The 11,404-nt window shown below is 36.2% G+C and overlaps 1 protein-coding gene across 2 annotated transcripts; it reads right to left on the bottom strand.

The window, feature by feature from the left end:
* Window positions 1-304: 304 nt before the first annotated feature.
* Window positions 305-11,155, bottom strand: adprhl1 (ADP-ribosylhydrolase like 1). 2 transcript variants are annotated; one of them, XM_059552324.1, is made up of 8 exons: window positions 10,793-11,155; window positions 8,169-8,333; window positions 7,629-7,754; window positions 7,403-7,543; window positions 7,200-7,324; window positions 5,004-5,136; window positions 4,589-4,742; window positions 305-2,609 (listed from the first exon to the last, which is right to left on the bottom strand). In XM_059552324.1, exons 1-8 carry the CDS (start codon window positions 11,004-11,006, stop codon window positions 374-376), a joined length of 3,294 nt encoding a protein of 1,097 aa, XP_059408307.1. In that variant the 5' UTR covers window positions 11,007-11,155; the 3' UTR covers window positions 305-373. The 2 variants fall into 2 exon arrangements, with proteins under 2 accessions (XP_059408307.1, XP_059408308.1); XM_059552325.1 differs by lacking the exon at window positions 305-2,609 and having other exon boundaries at window positions 4,527-4,742; window positions 10,793-11,125.
* Window positions 11,156-11,404: the final 249 nt, after the last annotated feature.

Genomic DNA, 11,404 nt, shown 5'->3' with positions numbered 1-11,404 from the left:
AAATTCAGAATTGAAAAACAAACTTGCATCTCACAATTTTTCACCACAGAATAAAAATAATAATAATGTGGCATTTCTTGAATTGCAACAATTCTGACTTTTTTCTCGAATTGTGAGTTTTTATCTCGTAATACTGAAAAAAAACCTCTGAATTATGTGACAAATATGACCTTTTTAATTTTTTTTATCTTGTGAAACAAACTTTCACACACCACAGAGAAACAGCATTTGAAAAGAAAAACAAATTGTTCTACATGAGCCTCACAGCTACTGTTTAGTGTATGAAATATATGATGTAGATAAAACCTGCATCTGATGGATGTGACACATGCAATAAATAATGTTTATTCTGACGTGCACAAAAAAAACGTCTTCAGAAGTTGAAGGTGTCAGTGAATCTGATGGTTTTGGGGATGTAGGTGAGTCTCACTGAAGGGTCACGGTAATTCATACTCCTATACTTTGGTGTTTCTCCTTTTGAAAGATGACATGCGTTCTCATCCTTTGATTGTTGGTCCTTCATTTCCACAACCTTCAGCTCAGATGAAATCTGACCATCAGAAGCACTAACGATGAGGTCACTTGTCACTGAGTTCTTCAGTACTCCAGGTTTCTGTAGAATCTGTGTGTTCATCTCTAAAGTCTGTCTGAGAGTTGTTTTTGAGTTTATGTCCAAACAAACCTCAGGAGATGAACCGACTGAGTCCAGATGCATCTTGACTCCATTGAGACACTGATGTCCTGATCTTTCCTCAGCTTGACACTCTTTCAGAGTTGCATCAGAAACACATGCATCCTTCATTTCTAGACTGAAGGTCTTACTCAGCTCCTGAAGTCTGAGCTCTTTCTGTCCTGCTGAGCCTTTGTCATTCGCTCCTGTAGTTTGATTCCAATTTTCTTGTGAATCAGTTGATTTGTTCTCATGTTGATTTATTACTTCTTGTGAATTTGTTGGTTCATTCTTGTGTTGAATTATTTCTTTTTGTGAATCTGATATGTTGTACTTGTGTTGCTTTAATGTCTCTTGTGAATCAGTTGATTTGTTCTCATGTTGCATTTGTGATTCCTGCAAAACAATTGATTCATTCTTGTGTTGCTTTAGTCCTTCTTGTGAATTGGTTGATTTGTTCTTGCGTTGCTTTTGTGCTGCTTGTGAATCAGTTGATTCATTCTTGTGTTGCTTCAGTACTTGTGAATCAATTGATTTGTTCTCATATTGCTTTAGTGCTCCTTTTAAATTGACTGGTTCATTCTTGTGTTCCTGTAGTGATTCTTGTTCGTTGTTTGATTTTTTCTTGTGTTGCTTTAGTGTTTCTTGTGAATCAGTTGGTTTGTTCTTGTGTTGCTTTAGTGCTTCTTGTGAATCAGTTGATTTATTCTCGCGATGCTCTAGTAGTTTTTGTACATCCTTTGATTTGTTCTTCAGTTGCTTTAATCTTTCTTGTGAATCAGTTGATTCATTCTTGTGTTGCTTCAGTACTTGTGAATCAATTGATTTGTTCTCATATTGCTTAAGTTCTTCTTTTGAATTGGCTGGTTCATTCTTGTGTTCCTGTAGTGATTCTTGTTCGTTGTTTGATTTGTTCTTGTGTTGCTTTAGTGCTTCTTTTGAATCAGTTGATTTATTCTCGTGATGCTCTAGTGGTTCTTGTACATCATTCGATTTGCTCTTCTGTTGCGTTAGTCTTTCTTGTAAATCAGTTGATTCATTGTTTTGTTGCTTTAGTCTATCTTGTGAATCGATTGATTTGTTCTGGTGTTGCTTTTGTGGCTCTTGTGAATTGGCTGATTCATTCTTGTGTTGCTTAAGTACTAGTGAATCAATTGACTTGTTCTCATATTTTTTTAGTGTTTCTTTTACATCTGTTGATATGTACTTGTTTTGCTTTAGTACTTCTTGTGAATCAGTTGATTTGTTCTTGTATTGATTTAGTGCTTCTTGTGAATCGGTTGATTTGTTCTTGTATGGATTTAGTACTTCTTGTGAATTGGTTGATTCGTTCTTGTATTGCTTTAATATTTCTTGTGAATCAGTTGGTTTGTTCTTGTGTTGTTTTAGTGTTTCCTGTGTAATAGTTGATTCATTCTTGTGTCTCTTGATCTTGTGTGTCGAATCATTTCTGCTGTGCTCCGTCACTAGAGTCTCAAATCTCTTGATTAAACTGCTGAACATGATTCTGCCTGTCCGTCTGTTGGTTTGTGGTTTCTTTATGGTGTTGCTCTCTGCTGCTGTAAATCTCTCCAGGATGTTCTGAACCTTGGAGGTTTTTCTCTTCATCCTGGGTCTTGAATCAGCTCTCAGTTTGCTTGTGTCTTTAATATGCCACTGTTTTGTGTTCAGAGAGCCCACCTCTCGTCTGCGGGTGAGTGCTGGCTTCGGCACACTCCTCAGAAACTTAGATCTGAGCAGCTGGAAGGCAGTTAGACGTGGACCGGCTCTTCCTAAGGTTGCTAACGGAGAGTTTGGAAGGTCTTGGTTTTGGTAAAGCAGAAGATTCTCCAGAATGGCCCTGACCTCCGGATGTGTTGCGCAATCCAGGATCAGCTGTTTCATGGCTCGCCAATCCACTGTTGAGATGATGGAGAGCTGCTGCTTATCCCTCTGAGCTCTGTGGAATAAAAGTGTTTTCTGTGCACTCAGAAAGGAGTGACAGAACCTATATGTGACTTCTTATGTACAGAATCAGAGTGAACCAGCCAAAGGGAAGAGTTTATGACTAGTTATGCATTGAGATCACCTCAGCTTAGGCATACATACAAATAGTAACTGTACTATGAATGTTAGTTCATGTGTCATTATTTCAATATTTCATTACTACTATTTCTATTATCATTTTATCATTATTATTATTATTATTATTGTTATTATTATTGATATTACTGTTGCCGTCATTGCAAAATATTATCATCATCGCCATCTTTAGCATTTATTATTAATATTGTTATTATTGTTGTTGTTATTAATGTTATTATATTATTATTGATATTACTATTGCTGTCAATACAAAATATTATCATCATACTTAGTATTACTATTGTTATAATTATTATTGCTGTTATTTTTGTTGCTACTATTTCTGATATAAATTTTATTATTATTATAATTATTATTGATATTTCCGTCCACACAAAATATTATCACCATCTTTTAACATTAGTATCACCACTGTTATTTTTATTACTGTTGCCATCATTACAAAATATTATTATCATTATTATTATACATGCTATTACTATTTAAATACTTCTACTTTTACCCATTTGTCATTTCTGCTTATTTTTCATTACTGTTACTACCATTGTTGTTTTTGTTTTTTATTGTTGTGTTCACCCTATGTTGAATGTTTTTCGCGCTCCTAATAGGAAGGGGGAAAAAAAGGAGAGAGATCAGGAAGTAGACGTTATCCAGAATGATTAACACAGCTAGTTAAAAGTCTTTAAGATTCTATTGGGGAAAGTATTTAAAGTACATAAGAGTCACTGAAGAGATCATAAAAAAGACTTAAGATAAATCTTTAATCCGTAAATAAGTGTTCAAGTTAAGAGAATTCTGTGAGAGTAGACATCAAACATCACTTTGACCACACCCCCTTTCACCCCACCCTCCATATATATAACAGCCAACCCAGTGTCAGAAAACATGATTGACAGGCACAGAGCATGTCTGATTGGCTAAAGAGACTCCGTGCCGTTTTCATAATATATAGTGACTTCATGTTTGGTATTACAAAACATCACAAAAGTCTGGTAGATTTTTTTAACTGATATTATGATATTTAATGTGCTAAACATGTTGAAAAACTGATAAAATTATTTTTATTTGATTAATGATGTTGAAGCAGCCAGCTGATAATAGTGAAGGATGGTAATACTCAAAGAGCTTTTTATTTACCAGGTAAACATGAATTACAGCACAGGTAAGATTTTGGTGCCACCTTGTGTCAGTCACATGTAAGGTTATTCATATTCACAATATATCTGATAATAACACTTCACAATAGTTCCATTTGTTAACATTAGTTAACTACATTAGTTAACATGAACTAACAACTAGAACATGAACTAGAAAATACTTTTAAAGCATTAACTAATCCTAGTTCATTTTAATTTCAGTATTCACGGTGTAGAAAATTATTTTTCAAAGTTGTAAATATAACAAAGGCTGGAGTTACTGAAGTACATTTTATATTTATATAGTTCAGTCTTTATACTTTCGACTCAGTGTGTTACTTGCCATTTCTTTGCATTTATTTAGGAAACTAAAAAAGTTTTATCTGTTAATTTTTAATGGACCTGAGATAACATGAACTAACAATGAACAGTTTTATTTATTTGTATTAAGTAATTTTAAAATGTTTCATTTCTAAGACTAATATATAGCTCACAGTTAATTCATTAAATAACATTTACTAATAGAACCTTGTTGTAAAGTGTAACTGGATATATTGATGTCCCATTCATAATTCTTTTCAAATGTTCACGTATAATCTCTTGCAGAAATAGCACTTTTATTATTTTTTGTCCATAGAAATGTGGGATTAACTCGAAAGTATGTTAATAAAAGTGGTGGCACAGACGTCAGCTTTACTTCTCTACTGCCGCTGCTCGGTATAATTGTCCTCCCAGATCTTCCAGTTTTTGTCTTTTGTCCAAATCCTGGTAGAGTCCAGCAGGAACTTGGTCGATCCCGTAGAGCAGCCCATAAAGACAGCCGGCGATCAAACCCGTCGCACTGCTCTCACCTGAATAAATATTCACAGTGGCACACAATCTGTCAAACACTCACACACAGTGAATCCACATAAAAACTAAAGGCTTCGGATTAAACGACTGATGTTTTGTACACAAACAAACCCTGGATGTGTAAATTACTTTACAAATCTCTTAATAAAAAAAAAAAATTAAAGTGAATTAATTATCTTTTTAAACTGATTCTGTCACAAGTACAAACTGAGCAGCTGATGTTTCTGCCGTGATCCATGTGTTTATGAATGGTTCCTGACCTCCGTGAAACACGGCCCGTTTGCACAGCTCCTCCCAGCTGGATCCGGCTGCCAGCAGAGCGTCGTACGCAATCATAGGTGCATCGTGACCCCTGCGTCCGGGACAGCCCTCTGAACTCCAGCGCTTGTACATCTGAACACACATACATGGCTGAGATGTATTGATCAGGGCCTGAATTCACAAAACATTTTTTCTTACCACTAAGAGTTCTCCTATATAGCAGTAAAAGATTTCAGCTAAGAGTTTTCTCTTAAAACCTATTCATAAAGCTGCAGAGACAAACTTGTACTGAGGAATGGAGAGAAGTCTTAAGCTAAGAGAAAGGGTGGGATTGACCTCGTTGCTGTGGATGATGTTAGCGTGCTTACTAACTATGCACACAGTGACTGGCTGATATTCTCTGTCAGAGCCCTATTAATAGAAATATTGTAGAGCAGATGTTGCCATGTACAAAGGCTTAAAAATAAAAATGTTGCCACATTCAAATAAAGATTTCAAAATGTAGGCTAAGTGTCACTAATTAAACAGTTATATGTTCATCTAATTGTCAGCCTCTTACATGTGTGCTTCTCATAAACAGTTAGTGAATATGCATATAAACAGCCTTTTAATAAACAGAGTAGAATAATCATGGCTGATAGTAATACATGCAAACATAAAAAAAAAAAAAAACTGGACATAAGAACAGCTGTTACTTCTTGCCCAACTGGTTAATGAAAACAAGGATATAATCAAAGGAACATTTAGAGTTGGGATAACCTCCAAAACCAAAGGCGATAACTTTTTGAAAGGTCATTATCATCAAATGTTTCTAAATTGTTTACATTCAGAGACAAATCGCTGGCAACAGCCATTTTAGGATAGTTTGTGGTTTGATCTTTCGAGCTATAACGCTTTGTGAAATACTCTTATAGCAGAAATTTAGGATTCCTAAATTTAGGATTGACACGGCCATTATTTTTAAGATTTTCTCCTACAGTACGTCGGCGAGTTATGAGCTACTTTTAGCGTTAAGATGTTTTGTGAATACAGGCCCAGATCACCTTGAGCACAAGTACTCATGATGAGTGACTTCTCCAGTAGAAGGAGTGAGCTCTTTTAAGTTTAGAAATTATGATGGAACTAGTCAATTATGAAAAAGTTGAAGTTATGAGATCTAAGCGAATGGTCTAAAACGCAGATGCACTCTGTGTCCAAATCCACTTTTGCTAGTTTAACGATGGGAAATGGTCTGCATGCCCGGGTGCAAAACCAAATAGCCAAAAAATATTGCGCCATTGACTTTAGGCCAGGATTGAGTTGGTCTATGGCGCAGACTATTTTCAGTTCCTTAAAACAGCAACGCGCCAACAATGCGCCTGAACACACCTCTTTTTAGGACCGCCACGCCCATGGGTGCAAATTAATTTGCATTTGCTGAATTTGCGGCCAAGGACAGGAAAATGAGAACTGTGTTGGGCTGAAACCAGCAAAAAAACTCGCACCGCACCTTGCGCGGGGAGTATAATAGAGCCCAAAGAGTTTGAATTATCAGATGAAAAGTCATAATTATGACATAAAAAGTCAAAATTCTGAGACATTAATTTATATTTAGAAGTCAAAATATGAGATATACTATGAGATAAAAAGTTTAAATTATGAAATAAAAAGTCAATTATGAAATAAAAAGTCTAAATGTCATTATTATGATGTAGAAAAGTTGGAATTTTGAGATACTAAGTCAAAATGATAAGATAAAGTAAAAATATGAGAAAGCCCCAATTATGAAATTATTAGATAAAAAGCAATTATTATCACAAAGTCAGAATGGAAAGATACTAAGTCACAGCTTAAAGATAATTATCAGGCAAAAAGTCAAAATTATGAAATATAAAATCAAGTTATAATTACAAGATAAAGTCAGAATATGAGAAGATAAATTGTAACAATTATGAAACAAAATCAAAATAACGAGAATAAAATGGCACAATTATGATATAAAAAATTGGAGTTTTGAAATACTATGCAATAAGATAAAGTCAAAATACGTGTTTAAATTTGTTCTCATAATTATGAAAAAAAATAAATAATCAAAATTAAAACTGAAAATTTTAAATTGTGACTTGTGCCTGTATGTTTGGTGAGATTAGTTAATGTGATTAATCCAAAGGACTGCGGTGCGATAAATGTGTCTGTCTGTGTACTGTATGTTTTACCTTGTCTGTCTCTTCAACGTCGTATCGGTCAGGGAGTATCGGTTTACTTTGACCGTCTTCTATTCCTCTCTCCTCCAGATAAAACTGCCATTTGGCCTCAAAGTAAAACCACTTCTCCTGATATTCTAGACCGCACAAGCAAATACATTGTCAAGACTTGCTGTCCTTTTGTTCTTACATTTATAAACATCTGATCTGCTCACCTGCCATATGTCGGATGGTTTTCCTGCAGTATTCCTCTGCTTTGGGAATGACCGTCATGAGGTCATGACCCCAGCTGACCAGCGGTCTACCCTGGATGGCATATGAGGCGAAGAGAGCCGTACACAGAGAGCCCAGGAACCCTGCACACAGAACAAGTTACATTAGTGAAAGACTGACTGAGAACAGATGGATGTTCATATGATGAAGCAGGAGCAGATGAGGCACCTATGGGGTGATTGTGGGTCATTCGGCCCGTCTCTATGCTCACTTCAACCAGATTGTCCAGCCGCTCGGGCTGCCAGTAGCGCATACCCACACACATGGCTTTAGTCGCAGCTCCGTGACCAGAACCTGAATGTACAACAACGTGCAGATCATTAACTGAGTGTTTCTGTCATAAACTGATCACAGATCAGAACTAGAATACCGCTCGTTACTGCAGTTCTACACAATTCCGCCCCTTGCTGTTGTGTTGATTCAATGTTTTTGTTTAACATGATCATCAGTTTAACACATTTTACCATATTTCAGTCCAGCAGATTGAGCTCCATTCAGAACTGAATCGAGAATGTCTTTGAATTGCAATTCGATTTCTGATTTTGAACTGAGGGAGCAAACAGAATTGCAATATGACTGTAACAACACAGAATTAAAATCAAATATGTTGTGGCCAGTGCAATTCACATTCAAAACTACTGAATGAATTACCCCATTCAGTTCATCAGTGTGATTCACAGTGAGAGTGTGTGTGTGTCCCATCTGTACCTTTCTCATTGAATGGTGTGTGCCAGGCTAACAGGAAGTTGTGTGGCTTGAGGTTTACGCATCCCTCCACAGTACTGGGCTCTGGAACTCGGCCCTGCAGACGCACCATGGCCTCCACATAGAGCCGCACCAGCTCCCGGTACAGATCCTCCAGACACCAGTAATCTAATGAGACATGATCAGATCCTCAGGCGCTTTGAGCATGTGTGGCATCCACAGGAGCAGTCATGTGTCAGGACTAATTTAGCCGTGATTAACCGCAGCTGATTAGAGTGTTTATGTGAGGTGGATGTTAGGCATTCTGAGGGCATCAGTGGTCCTCTGGGGCTTCGAAAGCAAACAGATGAAGGCCAGATGAAAGCTTGTGTGTCCATGAACCAGCAGGAGTTGTTAGTAAGTCTTGTTAAATCCTGCAGATTCAACATAATCAATATGAGACAAAGATACAGTCTCCAGTTTGGTTTATTTGCGGTGGTTGTTTTTTGTCTCTGCAATCAAATTGTATTGCAATGCGGATGAGTATACGGAGGCATTGCATGCAGAAAAAAAAAGAAAGAAAAGAAAAAAGTAAATTGTGCATGACTAATTATTTCCCTTGTTTTACGTAAATTGTGCAGTTGATGTAATAAAAAAAAATAAAAAAAAAAGCAAACTAATTAAGTAAATGCATTTATGAGAACGCGGAAAGGAATTAGAATGAATATTTTATGAGGGTCAGGGGAACTAATTATTATATCACTTTACGTAAAACAAGGGAACGAATAAGTAAATCATGTGCAAGTTAAAAGAAAATTATGACATTGCGACAAAATGTAAGGTCATTATTGTCTTTTGAACAAAGTTATAAGATAAAAATCATAATATAAGATAAAATAAAAGTGTAAGATATTTTGTCATAAATATGCCTTTTTTTAGATTGTAGATTTCTTTATTGTCATTGTACCAAATGAAATATATATATATATATATATATATATATATATATATATATATATATATATATATATATATATATATATATATTAGTTAAAAGGTATGACAAAATAAAATGTTATATGGCTCAGACAGCTAATAAAAGTTGTATTTGTCTTGCATGTCAAGTCGTGTGGAATGTGGATAAGTGCTTTTGAAAAAGTGCAGTTATTACATAGAAAGCCATAACTGACAAAATCAAAGTCAAAATTATGAGATAAGATATACAAGATTATAAATGGATAATTATTGATAAAATATAACAAAGTTGAAATGATGTAAAAAGTTGAATTGATTTAAGTGTGTGGATAGAATGTGGCACTGTGATCCACTGACTGTCATCACGACCCTCGTGAGCTTTGAACTCAATCCACCAAAGCGTGAAGTGACTCGTTCGAGAAGCAGGAGCCAGTGTTGTCTGCGGTGAGGACCGTGCTCGCTATTAGGGTCTATTTCGGGTCTACTGTGCCGGGAATGAAGCGGTTTGGTGGTACTGCTGGATTACAGCTCTCTTGGACCTAACTAAAGCTCTTGTTATTTACGACGCTCCCAGAGATTAGCGTGTGTCACGGATGCAAACGGATCGCCGTGACCCGCAGCTCTATTCTGGGTCCGTTATCAGGCTGTGTGTGCGAGTCATGTGGAGGAAAGCATCTGAGTCACGTCTGTGTGAGGAAAGATTGCTGTATTATCATCAATTCACATTTCAGAGGGAGTTAGTGAGGGTCGCTGTGGCCAGAAGAGGGATTTACATGGATTCATCCCTATTCTGAGAGCAAACACAAGCGGAAAGAGCTTACACATGGACTTAAGTGTTACATTTATAGATATGGAACAAATACACTCACATAGTGTTCTGAAATGAGAATGGAAAGTTTCACAGAATTAAGGCCAAAAATTTAGTAATGTTTTTAGTAATTTTACTTACTAACTTATCCGGTTAAAAGTTTGTCATTTGTAAGTTTTTGAAAGAAGTCTCTTCTACTCACCAAGGCTGCATTTATTCGATCAAAAATACAGTAAAAAAAAATAATATTATTACAAATTAAAATAACTATTTTGTAAATTTATATCAAAAATATTAATTTATTCCTGTAATCTAAGCTGAATTTTAGTATGATTACTGCAGTCTTGAGTGTCACATGATCCTTCAGAAGTCATTCTTATATGCTGCTCAAGAAACATTTCTGATAATTTTCAGTTCTAAATTGAAAATTGATATTCTCAATTTTTTGAAATATTGAGATAAAAATTCAATTATGCCAAAAAGTTAAAATTGAGCTATTAAGTCATAATTATGTGATAGAAATTGAAAATTAAAATTTTTTTATATAAAAAAATAATTTTAGAATTAAGACTTTTATCACATAATTTTGACTTGTATGGATTAAAGAGATAAAACATTTTGAATTATTAAATACTATGTCACAAACAGATGAAAGGACAGAAATATGTAAATCATGAAAGAAACTTGAGACAAAAACAGCATTTATTTTAAATGTTAATCTTTTGTGACATTGTAAGTCTTTACTGACGCTTTTGATTAAACTTAATGCATCCTTAGGATTAATTAATTAAAAGGATTAATTTCTTTAAAAAAATAAAAACTTTTTAAGGCATAGTGTATATAGTTTTGTTTCGGTCTCCCTCACCAGTGATCAGGGCCTCTGCAGTGGTCATGTGCATCAGGATTCCGTCACTGAGCGGCCAGTTATCAGCGTCTAGCTTCAAGGCTCCAAGACCCCCGAGAGTGGCCAGTTCCTGCTGAATCTGTTTCCCTGAGATACACATTTCCCACCGGCCCTTGCGGTATCCCAGGGCATCTCCCACTCCTCCGAGAACCATTGCAGCCTGGAACTTTTCCATGAATGTGTCAGAGAACCTACAGCATCAAACTGAGCTCCTCAATGGCTGGAGGTGACTTTCTCCAGTGCAGACACAACAGCTGTACGTGTGCGTCTCTGGAAGCCCTGCCCACTGTTTACTTCTGCATGGCTTCATCATCTGAACTCGCACCAGGCGTTATCAGCAGCTCTTTGTGTGGCGGTGCTGAGCTGCGATCAGGTGTCTCCTAAAAAGGCAACAGCTGTGGCACCAGGGTAAGAGGGTCACTCATCTGCTCCAGGACACTCAGAGCGCCACATTACTGTCCCACACACACCAAACACACGAGATCTACTGATGAATTATGCAGCTTATACTCCAGCTGGAGTCTATTCTACATTGTATGTACACATATTTGCATTGCTTGGACCGTTCTCTGT

Source organism: Carassius carassius, chromosome 6, assembly GCF_963082965.1.
Source record: "Carassius carassius chromosome 6, fCarCar2.1, whole genome shotgun sequence".
NCBI lineage: Eukaryota > Metazoa > Chordata > Actinopteri > Cypriniformes > Cyprinidae > Carassius > Carassius carassius.
This window is presented reverse-complemented; position numbering and strand designations above follow the sequence as displayed.